The sequence below is a fragment of the Cynocephalus volans genome, chromosome 2 (genome assembly GCF_027409185.1).
Source record: "Cynocephalus volans isolate mCynVol1 chromosome 2, mCynVol1.pri, whole genome shotgun sequence".
In the NCBI taxonomy this organism is placed as follows: Eukaryota; Metazoa; Chordata; class Mammalia; order Dermoptera; family Cynocephalidae; genus Cynocephalus; species Cynocephalus volans.
The window spans coordinates 156812911-156834731 of NC_084461.1; the positions used below are offsets into that span (position 1 = coordinate 156812911).

Genomic DNA, 21821 nt, shown 5'->3' on the forward strand with positions numbered 1-21821 from the left:
GCACAGATTGGATGTGGGTGTCAGGAAGAGAAGGTGTCGGCAAGTGGGAGGGTCCCAAGGTGGGAACGTGGGAGGAGGGGCGGGTGGTGCAAGGCGGGGGAGTTCTGGGGTTTGATGTTTCCCACTCAAGCTCTGGTTCTGGAAGCCGTTCTCTTTGCCCCTCCTGCTCCATCTCCACCTCCCCTCGGACGGCCAGTCCACCTGCTTCACATGCACTGCGGCAAAAAGGAAAGGGACATAAATGGGGAGGTGCCCAGGACCGCGGGAGGCTGCTTGGCAGTGACTGTGTTCCTTTGTTTGCTTTAAAGCTTTAGTTTAATGTATTTTTGGAAACATGAATACATTCACTTCGCACCAAAGAGTATACAGTAAAAAGTCCCATCTTGTAGAACGATTGCAGAGTAGCAAGCATGCAAAACATTTTCTTGACAGACAGCAGGAAACAAAACATTTGGGGTGCCTACTCTGCCCACCTTCCTTGGTATAACATATCAATTGTCTTTGGCATGAAAGAGCCTTGAGGTTTCAGATCTCTCGGCGACAGTAAATCAAAGTTCCTCTTTTCTCTACTTCCCAGATGATGGTCAGCTTGCAACATAAGATGACCAAGAAGACTGGCTGAGGCAGGATTTTCTGAGGGTCCCTGCCCAGCTATCAATCAGTAAGAGGAGCACAGATTCTCAGCCCTTCCCAAACTGACCTGACCAGGGAACCCTTCTCCTGTAATGCATCTTATAGGGCCATGGTTTCACTGACTACACTTTGGAAAAGGCTGCAAAAGCAGCTATTAAATGGATCAGTAAGTGAGACAAAGGACCCTGCCCACCCATAGAGTCTCTGAATGGTCCTGGACAAGCCATAGGCCCTTGATTTTGAAGGATGCTATTAGCTTGGACACTTTAATCAGGCAGAGCAGTGTAGTGGTTGAGAGAATGAATTCTAGGGTGCAAGACCTGTGTTCAAAGCATAGTCTTGTCATTGATTCTCTGTGTGGCCTCAGGCAAACCCTGTCAACTCTCAGCCTCGGTTTCTTAACAGCCACCTCACAGTTGTAGGAATAATGGGATCACACATGTAGTCTGCCTGGAGCAGTGCCTGGCACAGAGGGAGTGCTGAATTCTGGGGTCAAGTTCAGGTTCAGCTACCTGGTCCACCTCCCCAGTTCCCCTCTTGGCTCCCCACCCTGGAGCATCTGGAAAATGGATAGAGCGTGACAGAGGCCCTGGGTGAGAACTACTGAGCCATGGTTGTAGGTGGGCTGGGGTCAGGTCAGACCCAGGCAGATGGGGTCTGACAAAAGGAGGGGGACATGGGTCCAGGTGTCCCTTTCCTGTCTCGTCCCTCCAGGTGTGATGGGGCAGCCATGGTTGTGCTGCTTCCTGCTTCCAGCCCTTGTGTTGTCTGGTGAGTGCCTCCCCTCCCCCACCATAGCAGCACTAAACTGGGGACCCAGCAGGACCCTCCAGAAGGCAGGGTGATCCCTCATCAGCAAATACCCAGCTCCTCCAACCAGGTCCTGTGCTTGGCTGCCCTGGGGGGGCCTGGGGAGGAATCCAGGCCCTGGGTGGGGGATCTGGGCTAAAGGTCGGCACTAAGAATTGGTGTGGGCTCCCTGGGGAGCAGCGGGGGATCAGGCTTTGTACGGGCGTCCAGATGTTCCAGTCTCTGTGTCCCTACAGCGGCAGCCAACACGGCCCCCTCATTCCTGTCCAACATGACGGTAGTGACCGTGCCCGAGGACCTACCAGTGGGTGAGTAATGGTCCCTGTGCCTGGACTGTGCCATGCCCTTACCCACAGGATGGTTCCAGGGGCTCCCTTTCGGCTTGCCCGTCCCTGCAGCCCCACGGCTTCTCATGGGGCAAAGGTGGCCTGAAGGGAGTTTGTTCAGTTTCAGAAGTTTTTCTCCTCTTCAGCTTTTGAGAGAAGAGCGGTGTCCGCACATAGGCGTGAGTCGCATGGCCCGGGCCTCACACGCGCTGCACCCTCAGCTCTCACCCTGGAATGCTCCTCCATTTCCCATCTCTTTCAGTCTTTCTGATTTCTCCAAAAGAAAGCATTTGGGGACATTCTTTCTCTTACCCCTCTCCACTTTCCACTTGCTCATCCACCCCCCACCTGCTTTTTGTTTTAAAGAAAGAGAGGGCTCAGAGCCTTTTACAGGAGTTAATAACTGCTTTGCTTTTCTGCCTTTATTTGTAGAGTTTCCTTTTCTCTATGGCAAATCAAGTGGGTTTTCCATTCACAGAAGTGATCTAAAGTTCGCTCTTAAAATAAAAGTATTTACATGAAACAGTCCCTCAAGAGGGGGCAGACTCATTTGTGAGCCCCTCAGGGTGGGTGTGTGATGCGGTGGGCACTTTTGCCTTCGTGGGCCCCTTTCTCCAGAAAAACATATTCAATTATATCTTAGGACTGCATTGGCACAAAAACAAACACAATGCAGGCTGGATTATAAATCATATTTTTTCTTCTGCTTGCAAAACATTTTTGTGGGCTCCTGAAAGTATGGTGGGTCCCAGGCTCTGCACCTCCTGTGCCCATGGAGGCCCTCAGGGCCACGTGGGTGGGAGTTCCAGGCAAACACATTTTGATAAAATGGAAAAAGCCCTTGCTAATGAACAGCCTTCCTACGATGGAAGGGGGTGGCTGAGGAGAGAGGACTTGAAAGGGTCAGGGCTCTGGGGAGGTCATCGGGGAAACCTCTTTGGCTAACTTGAGCAGAAAGGGGGTGCCCTGGCAGGCTCCAAGCAAGCTCTTGGGATAAAGGGAAGGCTCAGAAGAGGCCAGGCCCAGGTGCCTCCATGGTCTTTAGCAGCCCCCCACCTAGTATGCACCTGTCGCTGGGCTGGAATACATTAATTCCAGCCATTTTTAGTCTTCTCTCTGCAAAGCTTGTGTTCCGATTCCCAGAGGGCAGGCCCATGGGCTGGGCCAGCCGGGGAGGCGCCTGGGTGACAGCCCACCCCACTGTGTCCAGTGCAGCTGGGGTGATTCCCCCAAAGGAACTCAGGGTGCTGTTATCCAAAGGCCTCTGACTGGGTGCAGAGTAACAACAACCACAGCCAGTATCCATGACCACAGGGGCCAGGGCCCTCCCCTGAGGGCTAGGGCGGTCCCAGGTTTCAGGCAGAGCTTGTGTGCAGAGAAGCCAGGCTCCTGGCCCAGCCTCGCAGGCGGCTTGGCTATACCAGCACTGATAGGAGTGGCCGTGCACCCTGAGCAGCCCCTATCCCCTTTCCAGGTGATGTGGCCTTCTGGATGGCAGCTGAAGACATGGACAAGGACACGCTGACCTATGGGATTAGTGGCTCCTATGCCTACTTCTTCAGTGTCACCTCAGCCACTGGGGAAGTAAAGCTAGCCAGTGCTCTGGACTATGAGGTAAAGGGTAGCAGCCTGGGAGGGGCCCCGAGAGAGGCAGGGGGAGATGGAAGGGTCCAGGGGGATGTATCTCAGGGTGGGTGTCTCCTGTGCTCCCACCCAGCAAGGGCTCACCTCGGACCCCTTCTCTCTGCCCACTGCAGACACTCTACTGGTTCGGCATCACCATCACCGTGAGCGACAGCCAGAATAACCCAGTGAGTAGGAAAGTGGTGGAGGGGAGTGTGGTGCGGGGATTGGGAGAGCAGGGGACAGAAGGGCCCACTCCTGACCATGTCCCCCACCTCAAGCAAGCAGAGAGCACCCAGTTAACAAACAAACAATGTAACATTCATTTATACCAAAATTATACTTGTCCATTTTTTGCCATAAATATTAGCAAGATTTTAGTATTATTAATTTATTCTAATTATATAAATATATTTTCTATATTATAGATTACATACAAATGTATTATTTATATTATGAACTAAAAATTAATCATGTTATCCATTTATATTAATATAAATATTGATTAAAAAACCAAGTGTCAAATACCTCCTCACCCTGGCACCTGGAGGCGGTAGGTCACTTTCAACTCCTTCAGCTGAATATTTTGGGCTCTACGCTCATATTTCTAAATAACATGCTTATGCCACTGTGTCTTGCATCTGTGAAAGTTCAGGGTTTTGTCTCTAACATATTCTGTAAACTCTGACCATTTAATAAAGTCATTTTAATCACGTGAATATTCATGAACTCACTCTCTTTGTAAGCATTTCAAAAATTGCAGATAAAGCAACCCTGCCCAGTCCACTCTCACTGAGGTGTCTGCCACAACTGTGTTCTTTCCTATTGCTCACTAAGGGTTCACGTGCATCAGTCTATCCATGGAGGAAAGATTTTGGTGCATGACACCCAAATGGGATGCTGCTGTATGTACTGTCTTAAAGCTGCCTGTCCACTCCACAATGGCACTTGGAGCTCTTCCTGTGTCTGTGCACACAAGTCCCCTGTTTCTTGTAATGTCTGTATCCACTGTGGGAATGTACCATGGTTCTTTAGCTGGTCTCCTCTGATGGACACTCAGGTTGTTCATGGCTTTAGACTATGGCAAACAAAGCTAAAATGCACATTTCTGCAAGAGGACAGGCACATTTTAGATTTAAAAAAAATTACCTAATGATGCCTGCAGCTAACTTTCAAATGGTTCACAAACACATGGAGAGAGAAAGAGAAACCAAACAATGAGTTGCTCTGGATGAAAGACACCAGGAGTTCTTTGTACTATACTTGCAACTTTTCTGGAACTTAAAATCACAGTTTCTGGGCTCACCTGGGCTTTCCCAACTGCAGGTGCAGAAGGAAATGCAGGTGATCATGGAGGACCGAAATGACAATGCACCTGTTTTCCAGAACACTGGATTCTCCTCCAGCATCAGTGAGGTAACATCTGCCTTCAGGGGGTTGGGGGTTGGGCGTAGCGGGCATCCCAAAGCATGTCTCAGAGTGTGAAGGACCAGAGGCAGCCAGCAGGGCATCAAGGATCAGGAAAAGCTCCCTAGAAGGAGCAGCAGCAGGACCCAAATCCAGGGGGATGTAACCTCACGAACATTAGATACAGCAACATTTGGCAATCAGTCAGATTGGATTGAAATTCTTTCATTTATAAAAGAAAAAAAAAAGTTCTCCGTGATCTCTGTGGGTAAAGACATACACTGACTTTCTTATGTATCCGAAAAATTTAGAGGTTCCTCTAACTTCAGGCATGGCTGGATCCAGGTACTCAAACCATGTCATCAAGAAGATGTCTCTCTCCACCCTTCAGCTCTGTTTCTCTTGTTGCCTTCATCCTGAGGGATGGGGAACAGTTCTCCCACATGGTGATAAAAGTGTCCCCTAGCAGCTCCAGGCTCGCATCTCACCAGCTTTGCAACTTCAACAGAAAGACTGTCTCTTTCCTAATGGTTCCAGCCCAAACTCCAGGGCTGACTTTCAGTGGTTCATTTGGGGTCATAAACCCATCCTTGAACCAGTTTAGGAGTATGAAATGCTCTGGTTAGCTAGGTCTGTGTCAAAGGTCTTCCCCTCAGCAAGTGGAGTTCCATTTAGACTACATGGGTAAGGACATGGTTCCCAGTGGTCACAGAGTAGCAAACACAGCACAACTACTGATGTGGCTGCAAAAACCTTTGAGGTGGGGTCCTTATGCTAGGCCAGACATGAGGCTGGTGAGGTCCAGTCAGTCATTTGACAGGCTCTGATTGAGCACCTGTGTACTAGGCACTGTCCTAGGTGCTGAGGTTACCTTGTGAACAAGACTGATCTGGTTGCCACCTTTGTATCTCACATCCTAGTGAAGAACACAGACAGTAATCGAGACATAAAATTAGCAGCGTTATTTCAGGTGGTGTTGACTGAGCTCTGTGAAGAGCACAAAACAATGCAACGTGAAAAAAAGTGACTGCAGAGGGGCTGCTTTTGGTTAGTAGTCAGGAAAGGTTTCTCTCAGTAGGTGGCATCTGAACAGAGACATGAATGGCAAGAGCAGAACACAAGATGCTCCAGGAAAAGGATGTTCCAGGCAGGGGAACAGCAGATGCAAAGTTCCTGAGATGGGAATGAGTTTGGCCAGTGTGGCTGACTGTAGAGTGTGAGGAGGGGTGAGGTCAGAGAGGTGAGCAGTGGCCTGCCTGCGGAGGGCCACGAAAGTGGTCCAGACTGTACTCTGGGCTGAATGTGGAACCCTTGGAGAGTTTTAAGTACAAGAGTGATGTGGTCTGATTAATGATTTTAAAAGATCTCTTTGGCCACCATTAGGAAGTGGCAAGGGTGTGAACAGGAGTCCAGGAGGAAAGTCCTCCCAAAGAACCTTCCACCTCTGCAGGGCGTTGTTTGAAATCAACAGCTGTAGGCCGTAGAGAGCCCACGCGGATGTTGGAGCAGGGAGCGGGACAGTCAGCTGGTTCTAGTAGGATCCCTCATCCTGGTTCACAAGGGTTCTGCAAATCAGAATCCAGCTCAGGTCAGGGTGAGGCCACGTAGGGAGAGGAGGAGGGTGGGGACTCTGCTTCCTGCCACACCCCCATCCCCAGAGACTTCAGAGGCCCAGCCCAGGTGGGAAAGAAAGGGGGACATAATCCCCCTGGTAAGTCAAGGAAACTGAAGCTCAGGAAGGTGGGGACAGACTAGGTAGTGGAGGAGATGGATCTGAGCTCATACGTGATGAGGCTCTCCTTACAGACCCTGCCAGTCGGCTCCCTGGTATTCTCCGTGCTGGCTGTGGACGAAGACACAGGGTCGGGAGGCGTGGTGGTGTACTCCATAGAGAAGGTGTGTGAGTGTGCGAGGGAGTGGGTGTGGGGCATGCGTCCTGACTGCTCCTGGCCACCAGGGGGCAGCACTTCCCTAGACAGCGCACAGGGTCCTTGAGAGTTGGGGTGAGGACAGCCACTCTGCAGTGGCCCAGCTCTGGTCCCCAAGCCTTCCTCTAACCCTACCCCCAAACCTCACTTTGCCCAGTTGCCTAAGGAGAGTGCCTGCTGCAGACCAGACCCTTCTTCCCACCCTCCTGCCTGGGCACTATCTAGGCCCTTGATGAAAGTTAATGTCAAACATCTCCTAATCTATTAAAAAAAGAGAGAGAGAGAAGTTAATGTCACATCAACCAAGGGCTGACACACTCCTGGCTTCACAGAAGAGGATATCGAGGCTCAGAGAGGTCCTGGGTATTGTCCAAGGCCATCCAGACAATAAGAGGTGTGTGAACCCAGTTCTCATGATGACAGATTTGCTAGGGACAGCTCCATGTATGGAGCACCAGCTGTGCACCTGGCACATACAGATCTTATCTCATTGGATCCTCCTTTCAATGTATTAAGGCAAGACCACAAGTCCCACTTCCCAGAGGCAGAAACTGAAGCTCAGAGAGGTCATGTGACTTGGTGACAATTGCACGGCTGGTCAGTGGTAGAGTTCGGATTGGACCCCATGTCTCTCAGAGCAGGGTCCTGGGGGTCAGGCTGTCTGAGGGAGCCTGGCCCGAATGTGCTTTGCCTCAGGTTATCCCCAGTACCGAGGACAGCGAGCATCTCTTTGAGATCCTGGCCAATGGCTCCATCATTCTCAATGGCAGCCTCAGCTACAACAACAAGAGCGCCTTCTACCAGCTGGAGCTGAAGGCCTGTGTGAGTGGGGGCGCAAGCAGGGGGGTCACTGGGACCCACGGCCCCAGCTCATGGAAGGCCCATCTCCCCACAGGACTCAGGTGGCCTGTACCACGACATATTCACCGTCCAGTGCTCCCAGTCTGTCTTCCTGTCCATCTCTGTGGTGGACCAGCCGGACCTGGATCCCCAGTTTGTCAGGGAGTTTTACTCAGCCTCTGTGGCTGAGGATGCAGCCCAGGTGTGCTGGGGGCCTGGAGGGGGTCGGGAGACAAGAGGTGGGGGAAGGGTCAGGGCACTGACCAGGCCTCCTTTCAGGGGACCTCAGTCCTGAAGGTGCAGGCCATGGACAGTGACAAAGGCATCAATGACCCTGTGACTTACAGCATCTCCAGTGAGAATGGGGGTGTCCCCAGGCTGGGTCTGGGGCAAGGGATGAGTGGGGGCTCTGTCAGAGCTGCTGGAAGCAGCTGTTTTGCCTGCTTCCCTGCCAGACTCCACGAGGCCTGGCTGGTTTGACATCGGGTCAGATGGGGTCATCAGGGTCAATGGTTCCCTGGACCGTGAGCAGCTGCTGGAGGAGGAGGAGGAGGTGCAGTTGGAGGTCACGGTGAGTGGGGGCTCCACTGCCCCCATTGGGCCCCCACTCCCAACCTCTGATCTTTGATCTCACTCTGTCTAAGCCCTAGTTCCCTGACCTCTGCCCCCTGGCCTCTGCTCTGTACCTCAGGCCACTGAGACAAACCTCAACATCTATGGGCAGGAGGCCAAAGTGAGCATATGGATCACACTGAGGGTGACAGATGTCAATGACCACAAACCTGAGTTTTACAACTGCAGCCTCCTGGCCTGCACCTTCACCCCCCAAGAGGCTCAAGTCAACTTCACGGGCTACGTGGATGAGCACGCCTCCGCCCGCATCCCTGCTGACGACCTCACCGTAGTGGTGTACGACCCCGACAAGGCAGGCGCAGGGGCACGGGGGGTTGGCTGGGGCAGGAGGTGGAGAGTGAGTGGTGGCAGTGACGTGGCGGTGAGTAACGGGTGATGGTGCAGATCAGTGGGTGGTGGTGAGAGCGGGTAGGTGGGTGAGATTTGGAAATGCTGGGTGGCATTGAGCTGGTGGGTAGTGTTGTGTTCAGGGCGATGCTGTGTGGTGCGGCATAAAGGGCAGTGTTGAGACGAGGGTGGTGATGGGTGGCTGGCGAGGTCGAGTAGTGGGGGCCAGTGATGGGCGGTGGGGTTTGGTACGGGGTGGTGCTGGGCAGTAGTGAGCACAGAACGGTCTGAGGGGGACCTAGGTTGGGGGCACTCTTAAATGGAGGTGGATGTTGAGAGGCGGGTGATTGAGCGGTAGTGAAAGCTCAATAACTATGGGTGTGTATTAGTCCGCTGCTGCTGCTCATAACAAAATACATGGAGCTGGGTATTGTATAAAGAAAATGAAATTTATCGCTTACAGTTTCTGAGGCTGGGACGTCCAAAGTCCAGGTAACACAGCTGGTGAATGTCTTGCTGGTGGTGACAGTATTGGCAGAGTATCACATTGTGAAAATGGCAGAGCAGAGAGAGCAAGAGAGAGACTTTCTTCTCTCTTCTTCTAAAGCCCTCAGAACCACGCCCCTGACCACCATTTTTAATCCATTCACTACTGCACGGTCCTACAATCCAATCACCTCTTCAAGGCTCCACCTTTCAATTACCATAATAGGATTTCCCACCCTCTTAATGGTCACCATGGGGGCTGTTTCTAATATGTAAAACTTGGGGGACACAACTCAAGCTTCAGTGAGTTTCAGGGGACATGATTCAATCCACTACAGAAGGTGTTTGGTAGTTTTAGGTGATAGTGAGTTGGTACAAAACGTTGACTGGAGGATGGCGTTGGATGACGTTGGCTTGGTGGGTGTGTCGAGCTGGTGGCTGGTGTTGACCACAGGATGGCATCAAGTAACAGGGCGCTGGGTGTTGGGTGGTGTTTGGTGTTGGCGTAGGCAGAGGTGGCTGGTGAGGAAGGCTGGTAAGAGCACGATGGAAGTGAGGGGTGTGTGTCCAGGCTCTGCCTCTCCAGCCCAGGCCTAGGACCCACAGTCCCCAGAGAAATCTTCTTCTCATGACCCGACATTTGCAGGGACTGTGACCAGCCCAGCTTCCTGGGCCCTCTTGCTCCCATATTTTGAGAATCCCCCTCTCGTGGGACCTCATGGGGCTGGGCTTCTTGAGGCAGGAGGCTGAGGCTGGAGATTGGGTGAAAGGTGTAGGGGACAGGGTCTCTAATATAACAGCCCACCTTTACAGGGCAGCAACGGCACCTTCTTCCTGTCCCTGGGGGGCCCTAATGCAGAAAACTTCAGCGTTTCCCCTGAGAGGGCAGCGGGCTCAGTGGATGTGCAGGTGCTGGTGAGGGCGTCGGCGCTCGTGGACTATGAGGTTCAGCCGGTGATGCTGGTGCAGGTGAGGGGCACTCCAGGGCGCTGGGGAGCAGAGGCCACGGGGTGCTGGGACCCCAATGCTGCTGCCTCCTCCCCTGTCCTCAGGTCGTGGCCACAGACTCAGTCAGCCAGTACTCCTCCATTGCCACAGTGACTATCCACCTTAGAGACGTCAATGACCACAGGCCCACATTCCCCCAGGCCTTGTATGTCCTCAGTGTGTTGGAACACAGTGCTACCGGCTCTGTGGTCACCCACAGCATCCAAGTAAGTGATGTGGACATGGCTGGGTGGTCCAGGAGGGAGACACAGAGAAGGGCAGACTTGGGGACTGGAGTCTCTATCACCTGATGTCATTGGTTCCAGCAAGCGTGCATACGTGTGTGAGGGTGTGGGTGTGTGTGTGGTGTCTATGTGTGAATCCTTGTGTGGGGGTGTTTCCTTTGTGTCAGGAAGCATGACAGCCCTGTCTCCACAAATTGCATGGTTGGCAGTAAGTGCCACTGCCTCAACAGTGTCCCGCCATCTCTTTGCTTCACAGGCCACAGACCCAGACACGGGTGAGTGGGGCTGCATCACCTACAGCCTGCTCCCAGGAGTTGGGTAAGGTCTTAGGGTGGGCAGTGGGCAGTGGGCGAGCAGGGCCCAGGCCCACCTCTGCCTTGCCATGGGGCTAGGGTAGCTGGAGAAAATACAGAGCGTTCAGTTACACATCAATTTCAGAATAATAATGAATTTTTTTTGTAGAATAAATATGTTGCAAATATGGTATGGGGCATACTGAAATACTTGACATTGTTTATCTGGAACTCAAATTGAAGTGAGCATTCTGTATTTTTGTTTGCTAACTCTGGCCACACTGAGCAGGGCAAACCTCTTTGAGGTCGATCCAGTCTCAGGGACAGTGACGGTGAAAAATGGGGAGCTGCTGGATCGGGAGACGCAGGCTGAGTACAGCCTGATGCTGCAGGCCACAGACGGTGGGGGCCTGTCGACCACCACCACGCTGCAGATCCACCTGCTAGACGTCAACGACAATGCACCCGTGGTCAGCGGCTCCTACAACATGTTTGTTGAGGAGGAGAAGGACAATGTCTCTGTGACCATTCAGGTGTGAGCCAGCCTGGACCTGGAGGGCAAGGCAGGGGGAGGGGACCAAGCCCGGCTCTGTGGTCAAGTGGCCTTGGGTGGAGTCTGGGCTCTCCTTTACAGCCCTGAGAAAGTCACTCACTTTCTCTGGGCCTCTGCTTCTGCTTCAGAAAATGAAGACAATCATAGCACTTATTCAGAGGGTAACTGGAGAATAATGAGATAATGCATATAAAGTGGTCAGCACAAGGCCTGGCACAGAGCCAGCCCTCAAAAACATATTTTTCTTTTTCACTCACACCCCTGCCACATTCCAAAAAGGATTTGAGGTAGCTTAGGTAAAAAATAAGATAAAAATATGGAAGAAATAAGAAAAAAGAGAAAATCAGGATAGCATTGTTAAAGAGCACAAAAGAAGAGCTAGAACCCAGATACACACAATTGCTAGGAGTGGGCTGCAGATTTGGTTCTGAGCTTCCTATGGCCAAAGCAAAAAAGGAAATGAGATCAGTGTTTGGATTTACAGAGTTTATGAGATAGAAACCCATTAGTGGCTCCAGAGAAACCCTGGGGAGGGGCTCCTCTGCTGGTCCTAAGGGGTTCAGAAGCTTCTCTCCCGAGGCAGCTGAAAAGGGGTCTTGTGAGAAGTAAGAAACTTGGTGCTCAAAATGACAACCTGTGGTCACAGAGTTCTCCCATCTTTCTGGGACTGTGTGGTTTCCAGAGCATGTTCCCATCCCTGATCTCCTGACCAACTTGCAAAGCAGATGCTCTAATGGTTCCCATTTTATAGGAGAAAACTAAGGCTTAGTAAGGTTAAGTGACTTTTCTGTGGTTGCACAGCTAGTTAGTGGAGGTGATGGGGCTGCAGTCCAGACCACCCTGGCCCTGAAACCTGGGCCTTTTCTCCTTCCTCTATCAAGGAGAATACTTCTCACCCTGGCCTGTGAGCTCCTTGGGGCAGGAGCATTTCAGATTTGCTGCTGTAAATGTGGTACCCAGCATGAGCCCCAGGAAATGCTTGAAGAATTAACTGGCCTGAGTTCAGAGCACCAAGGGATGAACAGACAGAGTCAGGCTTTTGGAAAAACCATCTCTGGCTGCTTACTGAGGGTGCTTTTAGCAAATAAGTTTCCAACAGAACTAAATGAAAGAATTGACGGTGGGGAATGGGCAGGGAGGAAGGGGAAAAAATTGGTTCTGAATCAGAGGAGCCCAGCACTGGATTCAAAGCCACACTTGCTAAGCACCTACTATGCACCAGGTTTTTTGCTGGGCCCTGGGTTCTCAGAGATGAATCCACCATAATTCCTGTCCCTGGGCAGCTCTCGTTTGGGAGGAGGGCACCAGACAGTTACTCAATGGTGTCACCTGTGCTATGTTGAAGGTAACACAGGGCTTGTAGAGGCCCAAAGGAGTCACCAGCCTGGCCCAGAGTCAGGCAGAGAAGGCACAGAGGTCATTCCCGGTGAGGGAGCAGCTTGTGCAAAGGCCCAGTGGCACAGAAGAACCTGTTGTGTTGTCCATGCTGGTTCATCCCAAAGGCAAACCAAGCACATGTTCAGGGCTCTGGCAGAACAGAAACATACACACACACACACACACACACACACACACACACACACACACACAATTAGGTGAAGAATCAGCTATTTTAAAAAATATAGCACTGAAGTAGTCATCATGGGAAAATCAGAATCTTTTGGGGGGCTTCACACTTATTTTATGTGTTTTTAAAATTTTTTTGAGTGTCTGTAATATGCTGCCCCCGTGTTCACTCCCACTAGAATATTGGCTCCATAAGAGACTGTCGATTACAGCTCTATTCCCTGTGCCTAGAACAGGGCCAGGCATGTTGTAGGCACACAGTAAACATTTGTGAGATGAATGAATGACCTCAATATTTAAGCTCCTGCAAGCTGTTGATCTGAGCCTCTTAGAAGGGAGACTGGGCTGAGAGATTGACCAGCATCTCACTGGCCCCAGACACAATTGCTACACAATTGCTGGCCATGTGGGCCAACGCTGGAGGGGGAGGTCAGGTTACAGGGGAGGGGCTGGGAAGCTGGGGAGCACCTGATGGCTGATGCCTGACCCATGCCTCTCTGCACAGGCTTATGACAGTGACGAGCCAGGCACCAACAACAGCCATCTGTTCTTCAGCCTGCAGCCTGGCCCCTACAACCATAACTTCTCAGTGGACCCCAACATAGGGCTCCTCAGAAACCTGAGACCCCTAGACCGAGAGGCCATCGAGCCTGCCCTGGGGGGCCGCATTGTGCTGACCGTGCTCGTGGCTGACTATGGTGTGCCTGTCCTTAGCACTGAAGTCAATGTCACCATCAATGTGGAGGTAAGGCGTGGCTCAGCTTGGGGCAGCATGCCAGGATGGGCCTGACAGCCTGCTGGTCCTGGGGTGGGGACTCCCAAGCAGGTGGCCACCCCCATGCCCCCAATTCGAGTCACATTTCTGCCCTTTGCAATATGGTGGGTGGGAGACTTCTGCAGCCAGGCTGCCCGGATTAGAATCCTGGCTCACCAGTTGTGCGGCCCTAGGCAATTACTTAACCTTCCTGTGCCCTCAAATTCCTCATCTGTAAAATGGGGATAAAAACGGCATAAAGATTAAGTGAGCTAATTAACAGAAAGTGCTTCAAAGAGTGCCTGACTGTAGAAGGTCCTCAGTGAATACCGTCATTTGCAAAGTTCTACCTGAAGCCTTCCATCTACCGCCACCACTGAAAGACAAAGAGAAGGAGTGAAGATCAGCATTGATAATGTCTACTGTATGCCATTTTATTGATCACCAAACAGGCACCAAGAGGTTCAGTAGCTTGCCTATGGTTGCCGAAGGGGGTTTGGAGACCAGTTGGTCTGATTATAAGGCTGCCACAAGCCCACAAGGCACCTTCCTGTAGAAAAGTGTTGTAACAAATGTGTACCTCTACAATGTTCATGGTGTGGATGGCACCCCCTAAGGTTATGCAGTGCACAGCCTGCACCACTGCACACAGCAGCCCTGTGTCCCACTGGGCTGGGATGCACCACATTCCTACCAGAATGGAGAAAATGGAGAAACAGAAGCAGAATTAGGACTTGTTGGCTGTCCTTGGGGTGGGGGTGGACCACAAAGAAGGAAGAAAGCAGAATTGCATTTATTGAGTGAGCAGGTTCCTTCACCCCCACAAACCAGTCCTCACAACTGCCCCTTGAGAGAGGACTACTACCCCATTTTTCAGATGAGGACATTGAGGCCCAGAGAGGTCAAGGTCCCACAGGAGTCAAAAGTAGAGCAGAATGTGACTCAGCTGTACTCTTATCCACTCCTGTGGGTGAGGACAGCCTTGAGAATGCAGTGGGTCATGTGCATGGAGCCAGTAATGCCTTTTCTAGAAAATCACTATCGGAAAACATATCTAGTTAAGGGAGAGAGCTTTGTTCTCTGAGATGTCCATTCTATGGTTATTTGGAAAAAGTCTAAAGCCAAAGCAGACGCCTATAATGTCACCCACCTGCAGGCAGATCCAGGAAGGGCTGAAGCACTCAAGGGTGTCCCCCAAGCACACGCCAGTGTTAGGGGAGAAAGAGGAAGGCAGAGTTGCCTCCATGCTGTGACAACAGTCGAGAGGGCTCCGGCTGTGCACGGTGGGGTCAGGGCTGGTGAGGGAAGGTGAGAACAGAAAACATCTGGCATCTGAGGGCAGGACTAGGTCTAAGCCCTCACAGGTCCCCAGAGTCCAGCTCTGCCTGAGCACAGAGCTACTGTCATGGGGCCAATTGAGTACAGGAGGGACAGGAGGGAAGTGGGGCCAAGGAAAGTTTGGACTGCCTTTGTGAATACATAATGGTTTTGGTGGCAACACAATAAATCCAAGAGATGATGGGTCAAGCTGGGCTAGACAGAGATGAAGACGGGACCTGACATCTTCCTTCCAGAAGGCAGGGTCTAAAACAGACCTGAGCTGTGGTCAGAAGAACAGGAAGGAGGTGGAGCTTCCTGACCATGTATAAGTAACTGCAGAATCCCTACATATGCCCCTGAGACCCAGATGCGTGACCTGGGAAAATTCCTCCTCTCAAAAGCAGTTTCCTCATTTGGGAAGTGGGCAGTGCAGTCTGAGGAGACATGGGTACAGCTTCCTTGACTTGGGGTGGAGGAATTGTTGGCTTCTCAGAATGGCTCTGGGGAGGGTGGACTCTTGGGACTCAGACCTTCCTTTGCCTGCAGGACATCAACGATAACCTGCCCGTCTTCAACCAGTCCAGCTACAACTTCCAGGTGAAGGAGAGGGATCCAGGTAAGTCCTCTCTGGGCCAGGCTGGATGCTGGGGCTGGGGCCCAGTAAGGCTTCTCACCCCTCACAAGGCAGGCCTGGAATGCCCAGAAGAGGTGGGTACGGAGGAGGCTTCCAGTGGTTGGGGCCAGGGGTCGCTCCAAGCTCTGCCTCTTGTCCACAGGAATGCTGGTGGGTGTGGTGGTGGCCCAGGATGCAGACCAGACAGAAGCCAACAACCGCATCAGCTTTATCCTGTCAGGAAGTGGTGCCAACAACTTCATCCTCCGAGGCTCAGTGCTGGGGTCTGGGCGGGCTGAATGCCTCCTCCAGCTGCCCTCAGACGTGAGCCTGGACTATGAGGTGCAGGCTTTCTTTGATCTGACAGTGAGTGCTGAGAACCCAGACCCACAAGGGGGTGAGGCCACAGTAGGAGTCCACGTGGCTGTGGAGGACGTGAACGATGAGCCACCTACCCTGGACTCAGCCTCGCTCCAGGGTGTCCATGTGGCTGAGAATGGCTCACAGCAAGGCCAGGTTGCTGAGGTGATTGCCTGGGATGTGGATACTGATGCCCAGCTGGAGATACAGCTTGTGAATGTCATCTGTACCAAGGCTGGGGTTGATGTGGGCAGCCTGTGCTATGGCTGGTTCTCTGTGGTGGCCAATGGCTCTGTGTACATCAATCAGAGTGAGGCCATCGACTACGAGGCCTGTGACCTGGTCACGCTGGTCATGAGGGCCTATGACCTCAACACGGATCCCAGCTTCCATGCCTACAGTGACAATGGTAAGGTAGCCTGGCCTCAGGGCCTAGCAGACTGCAGTTAGGGGCTGTGGGAAAGAGCCCTGGGCTGGGACCCACAAGGTCTGGGTTCATATTCTGGCTCCAGCCCTTCCCAGTTGTATCACTGTGAAAGCCCCAACCCCTGTCTAAGCTTCAGTTTCCCCATCTGTCCAGCGGAGTTGAGTAGTAGTTTGCCTGTGAAGATTAAATGAGACATGCATGTAGGTGTTTAGTGCAGTGCCTTGCATATAGTAAGCACCTAATTAATGCTATTAGTTTTCAAGGCAGTATAAAAGAAAAAGCACACTTCAGAGACAGACATTATCCCACTTCTGACACCAAATAGCAATAATAACCATATTAATAGCTAGCATGTATTATGTCCTTACAACTGCCAAGAACTATGCCAGGCACCTTGTCAGCATTTCCTCACTTTACTCCCACATGACCCATTAGGTAGGTGATCCCTATCCAATTTTATAGCTCAGTTGGTTAGAGAGCAGTGTTATAATACCAAGGTCAAGGGTTCAGATTCCTGTACTGGCTAGCCACCAAATAATAAATAAATAAATAAGTAATAACCAGTTTACACAGTTAGAAAGTGTTAGTATAATGTCACGGTCAGGTGAGATATTACTAGGTTGGGCCCAGTCCTGGCCCATCACTCCTGACTTTGATAAGCTGCTTACCCTCTCTGAGGCTTGGGGGTGATACTCCCTCCTACACAGGCCAGAGAAGACTGAGTGGGCATCCCGAGTCAGGAGCAGGGGAGAGGACTGAGCAGAGATGATGCATGGGAGGGAGGCTATAGGGCCAGGCTCTTTGGGTCAGGCTTTTGCCCAGAGCCCACAGCCAGTTGACCTTGTCTCCCTAGGAAGCCTCCCCATTACCATTGAGGATGTGAATGACAATGCACCCTATTTTCTCCCTGAGGATAAGACTTTTGGTAAGCAGCAACCCTGGTCATCTCCCTGCCACACCCATACACATCCTGTTCCATGGGGACCACCCTTGGATAACCACATAGATCCTCCTCAGGCCCCAAGGGGTGTCCTTAGAAAGGGAGGAAGGCTTCTAATTTTTGCAACAGAAGGGAACATCTGGGTTTTCATTCCAGCTCTGCTCCACCTATGTCTGGCTCTGGGCTAGGCCCTTCCTCTCTGGGCCTCAGTTTCCCCATCTGTACAAGGGGAGGTGAACTACTGGCCCAGAGGTAGCTGTAATGGGGGTCTCTTTTGGTAGAGAGGTGTGGGTGGGTTTAGGGGGATGAGCATAGAGCTGGGCTTGTGGCCAGTCTTGGACCAGGTGGGCACTTCCCTGACCCTACTCACCCCCTTCCTGTCCATACCTATAGTGATCATCCCAGAAATTGTGATACCTGGCCAAAAGGTGGCTTCTGTCCAGGTAAGTCCTTGGCTCCAGCCTTTGTTGATCACATTAGTCCCAGGGGACACAGGGCTAAGGTTCTCAGTTACCTCCAAAACATTTCAACCTAGAAAGGTAATGTATGTGCTCCAACATTTATAAAAGAAAATCCCAGAAAAATTTTAAAAATTTAAAAAAGGAAAAGAAAAAAGAAACCCCAGAATGGAAACAAACACCTGCCTAATCAATATGATCAAACTTTACTAATTGTTGTTTTTTTATGGTGGCTGGCCAGTATGGGAATCTGAACCCTTGACCTTGGTGTTATGGCACTGAGTTCTTACAAACTGAGCTAACTGACCAGTCCCAAACCTTATTAATTATTAAATTTAATACTCATAAAAATTTTGTGATAATAAATCCCACTTGCAGGCTAGATTTTTCTCACTATATCAGAATTCTTGAGTATCACAGAGAAATCATAACCAATTATAAATTGAATGAGTTCCTTATAGTTAAATAATTTTCAGAACAAAATTATAAAAATGCTTTCAATTTTTTATGATATTATATGTGAGTGTGTTTATTAGGGAGCAGTGGCTATGCCAAGTGGGGGTGAGGCCTCCAAGAGGCTGGGCCTCTTACTGACCTAGAGAGCTGCCATGCCTCCTTGGGACTCAGTTTCCCTCCTTGATGAGAAGCTGGCAGTTCTGGCAAGTGGTATCTGGGTGCTACTTCCTAAGCTGTGGAAAGGACATGGGTATGGAAGATGGACAGGTCTTCCACTTTTAGAACTGAGTGTGCCCTTGGGACAGCTTCTCTCTCACACACTCAGTTTCCTCTTGTAACATGCAGATAGTAATTCTCCCTCTCTAGGTTTTTTCCAAGCCTTAAAATGGTCAGTTTTCCAGTCTTCAGACAATTGCATTCCAATGTCATGAATTTATCCATGACTTTAAACAACTGTTTCTAAATTGACTTCTTTTTGAAACTTAAACACCAGCTTTGGCCTCACCCTGAACAGTAGCGCCAGTGGACTCACGGCTCTGTGGGTCGGTGATGTTTTTCTCTAAAAGGCACTACAACGAATGGAAGTATTTGTGCTCCCTTCTTCACTTGTTTGGTCCTCTAGGGGAATTCATACTCACATTACTAAGCACTGAATGAAATCTGAGCGTTCCTATGCCTGTGAGTGTGGGTGAGTGTGTGTGTGTGTGTGCGTGCCTGACAGTTGGGGAGGTGAGGAACAGGGTAGGATTTCCACATAGGAATGACTTTGGGGAATGATTTGTTGAGTTGGGGGGACAAGAGCAGGGACAGGGACTTGTCCAAACCTGGATTTGCAGAACGTGTACATTGTTTGTTTAAAGCATTTGCTTATTTGGGGTAGCCTCGGGAAGGCCAATAGAGATTACGGAGACCAGCCTCTCAGGCCATTCTAGCCTTTGATTCCTGCTAGGGATGGAGGGTTGCCTGGCCTGGTCCCCAGATGTTGTCCACTCTTGCTCCTAGGCCAGAGACAATGACTCAGGGAACAATGGCGCCATCCTGTTCTCCATCCTCCAAGTGGATTTCATCTCTAAGGACGGGGCCACGACCCCTTTCCAGGGCTTTTTCCGGATCTCCACCTCCTCAGAGGCCAAAGTGTTTATTGGCAACATTGAGTAACTGCAGGCAGCCCCTGGGTAGAGGTTGGGGGTGGGGGCTTCAAGGCAAGGAGTCCCCCATCCTGGGAGGTGTACACGTGGGTCCCAGAGGACTCCAGCTTGGGTTCTGAGACTGAGCCTCTCACATTCCATAGGCTGGTGACCAACCTTGATTCCACTCTACAAGGCACCTATCAAGTGACAGTCCAGGCCCAGGACAGACCTTCCATGGGTCCTGCCCAGGAAGCTCAAATCACCCTGAATGTGAGTGTCAGTCCCTGCCTCCGGCCCCCAGTGCCCTCTGCCAGCCCCCTGGGTCCCCAGTGCCTCATCTGCCCCCATACCCTACTCTCCCAGCTCTTCACTGTGGACCAGAGTTACCGCGTTCGGCTGCAGTTCTCCATGCACAAGGAGGAGGTGGGCGCAGACATTACAGAAATTAAAGCGTAAGTCCAGGAGTTCAGGAAGGGACTTTGAGATGAACAGGCCTTAGGAGGCTGGTCCCTGACAGGACCTGGATGGAACGTCTCTCAACCCTGTCCCTGATCCACACTTGACCTTGTCCCTGTCTTTGACCCTGTACCTGTACCACCTTTCTGCATGCCCCCACAAGCCCATGACAAGCCAAGGGCAGAGAGAGGCCTAAATGGGACTGCCATGTGCAGTTGTGAAGGCTGTGTACTGCACAAGGGCATTCTGCTTGCTGAGCTATAAACCTAGCCCCAGAGGAAGGTGTTTCCTTTTTTAATTTTCACAGGGGTGCTACCTACTTAGCCAACAGAGGTGTCCAAAGGAGGTGCCTCTCTCTCATTCACACAATTCCTAATTCCACTGGCAGAAGTGTGGCCACAGGCTTCTAACCTAGGCCTCTTTGACTCCTGCCCCCTTTGCAGGGTTCTCACCCAGGCAACCAGGACTACGGTTTACGTTGTGAACATTCAGGACATAGAATTCAAAGCTCAGTGAGTGCCCAAAGGCCTGGTGGTTGGAATGAAGAGGAGAAGCAGCAGCAGGAGGGGCCTGCAGGGAGGGGCTGGGCTGCTGACTCCCCAAACCTGCCCCATTCCAGGACCCGAGCCCAATCCTACGTCGATGCCTACTTTGTCTTCTCCAATGGGTCGGCCCTGACACTTAATGACCTGAGTGTGTGAGTGGGGCTGCCCCTGGGGTGGGCAGGATGGTGAGAAGGAAGCCAGGGGTGGGGGTGCCAATGTCTCTTGGGCCTGAGTGGGATTCTGTGGCCAGGATGATCCGGAATGACCAGGATTCCCTGACAAGGCTGCTGCAGCTGGGGCTGGTGGTGCTGGTGAGTGTGGGCAGGGTGGAGGTAACGGGGGAGCGGGGGATGTTGACCCCACAGCCTGCCTCCCACTCCTTCTTCTCCAGGGCTCCCAGGAGAGCCAGGAGTCAGACCTGCCGAATACACTCATCGGCATCATCATAGGATTGGGAGCGCTTTTGCTGCTGGTCCTTGTGATCATGACCATGGCCATTGTGTGTATGCGAAAGAGGTGCTGCTCCCACCACCAACCCCATCTCCAGCTCTCCCCGTCCCCTACCACCTAGGACATGGGGTGGAGGGTGGCAGAAAGAGTTTGGGTTTATGTATCAGGTGTATGTGCATTCAATCCCCAGCGACCCGTTGTAAGTTCTTGGGCAAGTCACCTCCTCTCCCTGAGCGTCAGTTTCCACATCTGCAGAGTGGGCATGCCACTAGCTTCATCAGTGCACTAAAGGAAGCAATGTGCATCTCACTCCCAGCAAGATGTCTGGCACATACTACACACGTAATAAGTGCTGCTGCTTTTTCCCTTTCCAACCCGTATAGAGGCAGCAGCCGTATCTGGGTTTGATTCCAGACCTCGACACTGGCTGTCTGTGTGGCCTTTGGCAAAACACTTTTTTTCTCTGGCTCTTACTTCTACCCTCTGTAAAACGGAGCCTCACACTCTCGCCTGCCAGGACCATTGTGAAGCCATACTCTCACAGCCTCCACTGCGCACACGGTGGGTGTACAGTGAAGGTGTGACCCCCTCCTGGTTCCCCACAGCTACCACCGGAAGCTTTGGGCTATGAAGGCTGCCAAGGAGGCCCGGAAGACAGTGGCAGGGGTGGTGGCCTCAGCCCCCGCCATCCCCGGGACTAACATGTATAACACTGAGCGGTGAGCGGGGGTCAGAAAGTGGGTAAGAGACCTTGTGGGGTGGCTGAAGGCCATGGCCACTTTACTGAGCCTTCTGTCCAGGGCTAACCCCATGCTGAACCTCTCCACTGAGGACCTGGACTTGGTATACCTTTCCTCCTCCAGCGACATGGACCACGCCAGGTGAGCAGTGTCCCCCACAGCCAGGCTAGTTGGCAGAGGTAGTGGTGGTGGTGGTGATGATAATGGCATGGTGGTGGTGGTGGTGCTGGTGCTGGTGCTGGTGCTGGGGGCGATGATGGTGGTGATGGTTGTTGTTGCTGGTGGTGGTGGCAGTGGAGGTAGTGGTCATGGTGTTTGGCTACAGACAGGGAGGACTGGACCTGCCAACAACCTGAGTTTCATCACCTCTCCCACAGCCTCAACTCCCTAGATAACAACTGTGTGGACCTGGGCAACAAATCTATGGACACTGCCGACAGCAGTGGGGACTAGAACAGTCAGGAAATCAAGGTAAGATGGGGGATGATTTGGTGCCTGGGGCTTCTGACTTGGGA

The 21821-nt window shown here is 51.7% G+C and overlaps 1 protein-coding gene across 1 annotated transcript; it reads left to right on the top strand.

Moving 5' to 3' along the window:
* Nucleotides 1-1352: 1352 nt before the first annotated feature.
* On the top strand, nucleotides 1353-21759 carry CDHR2 (cadherin related family member 2). Its single transcript, XM_063087682.1, has 30 exons — nucleotides 1353-1404; nucleotides 1680-1751; nucleotides 3244-3383; nucleotides 3527-3572; nucleotides 4714-4808; nucleotides 6606-6695; nucleotides 7424-7549; nucleotides 7623-7769; nucleotides 7847-7922; nucleotides 8023-8138; nucleotides 8259-8492; nucleotides 9827-9982; nucleotides 10066-10227; nucleotides 10502-10563; nucleotides 10828-11071; nucleotides 13163-13402; nucleotides 15278-15347; nucleotides 15508-16113; nucleotides 16985-17056; nucleotides 17465-17514; nucleotides 18988-19139; nucleotides 19277-19385; nucleotides 19479-19567; nucleotides 20015-20083; nucleotides 20191-20268; nucleotides 20367-20427; nucleotides 20508-20632; nucleotides 21172-21285; nucleotides 21367-21447; nucleotides 21684-21759. Exons 1-30 carry the CDS (start codon nucleotides 1353-1355, stop codon nucleotides 21757-21759), a joined length of 3810 nt encoding a protein of 1269 aa, XP_062943752.1.
* The last annotated feature ends 62 nt before the right edge of the window (nucleotides 21760-21821 follow it).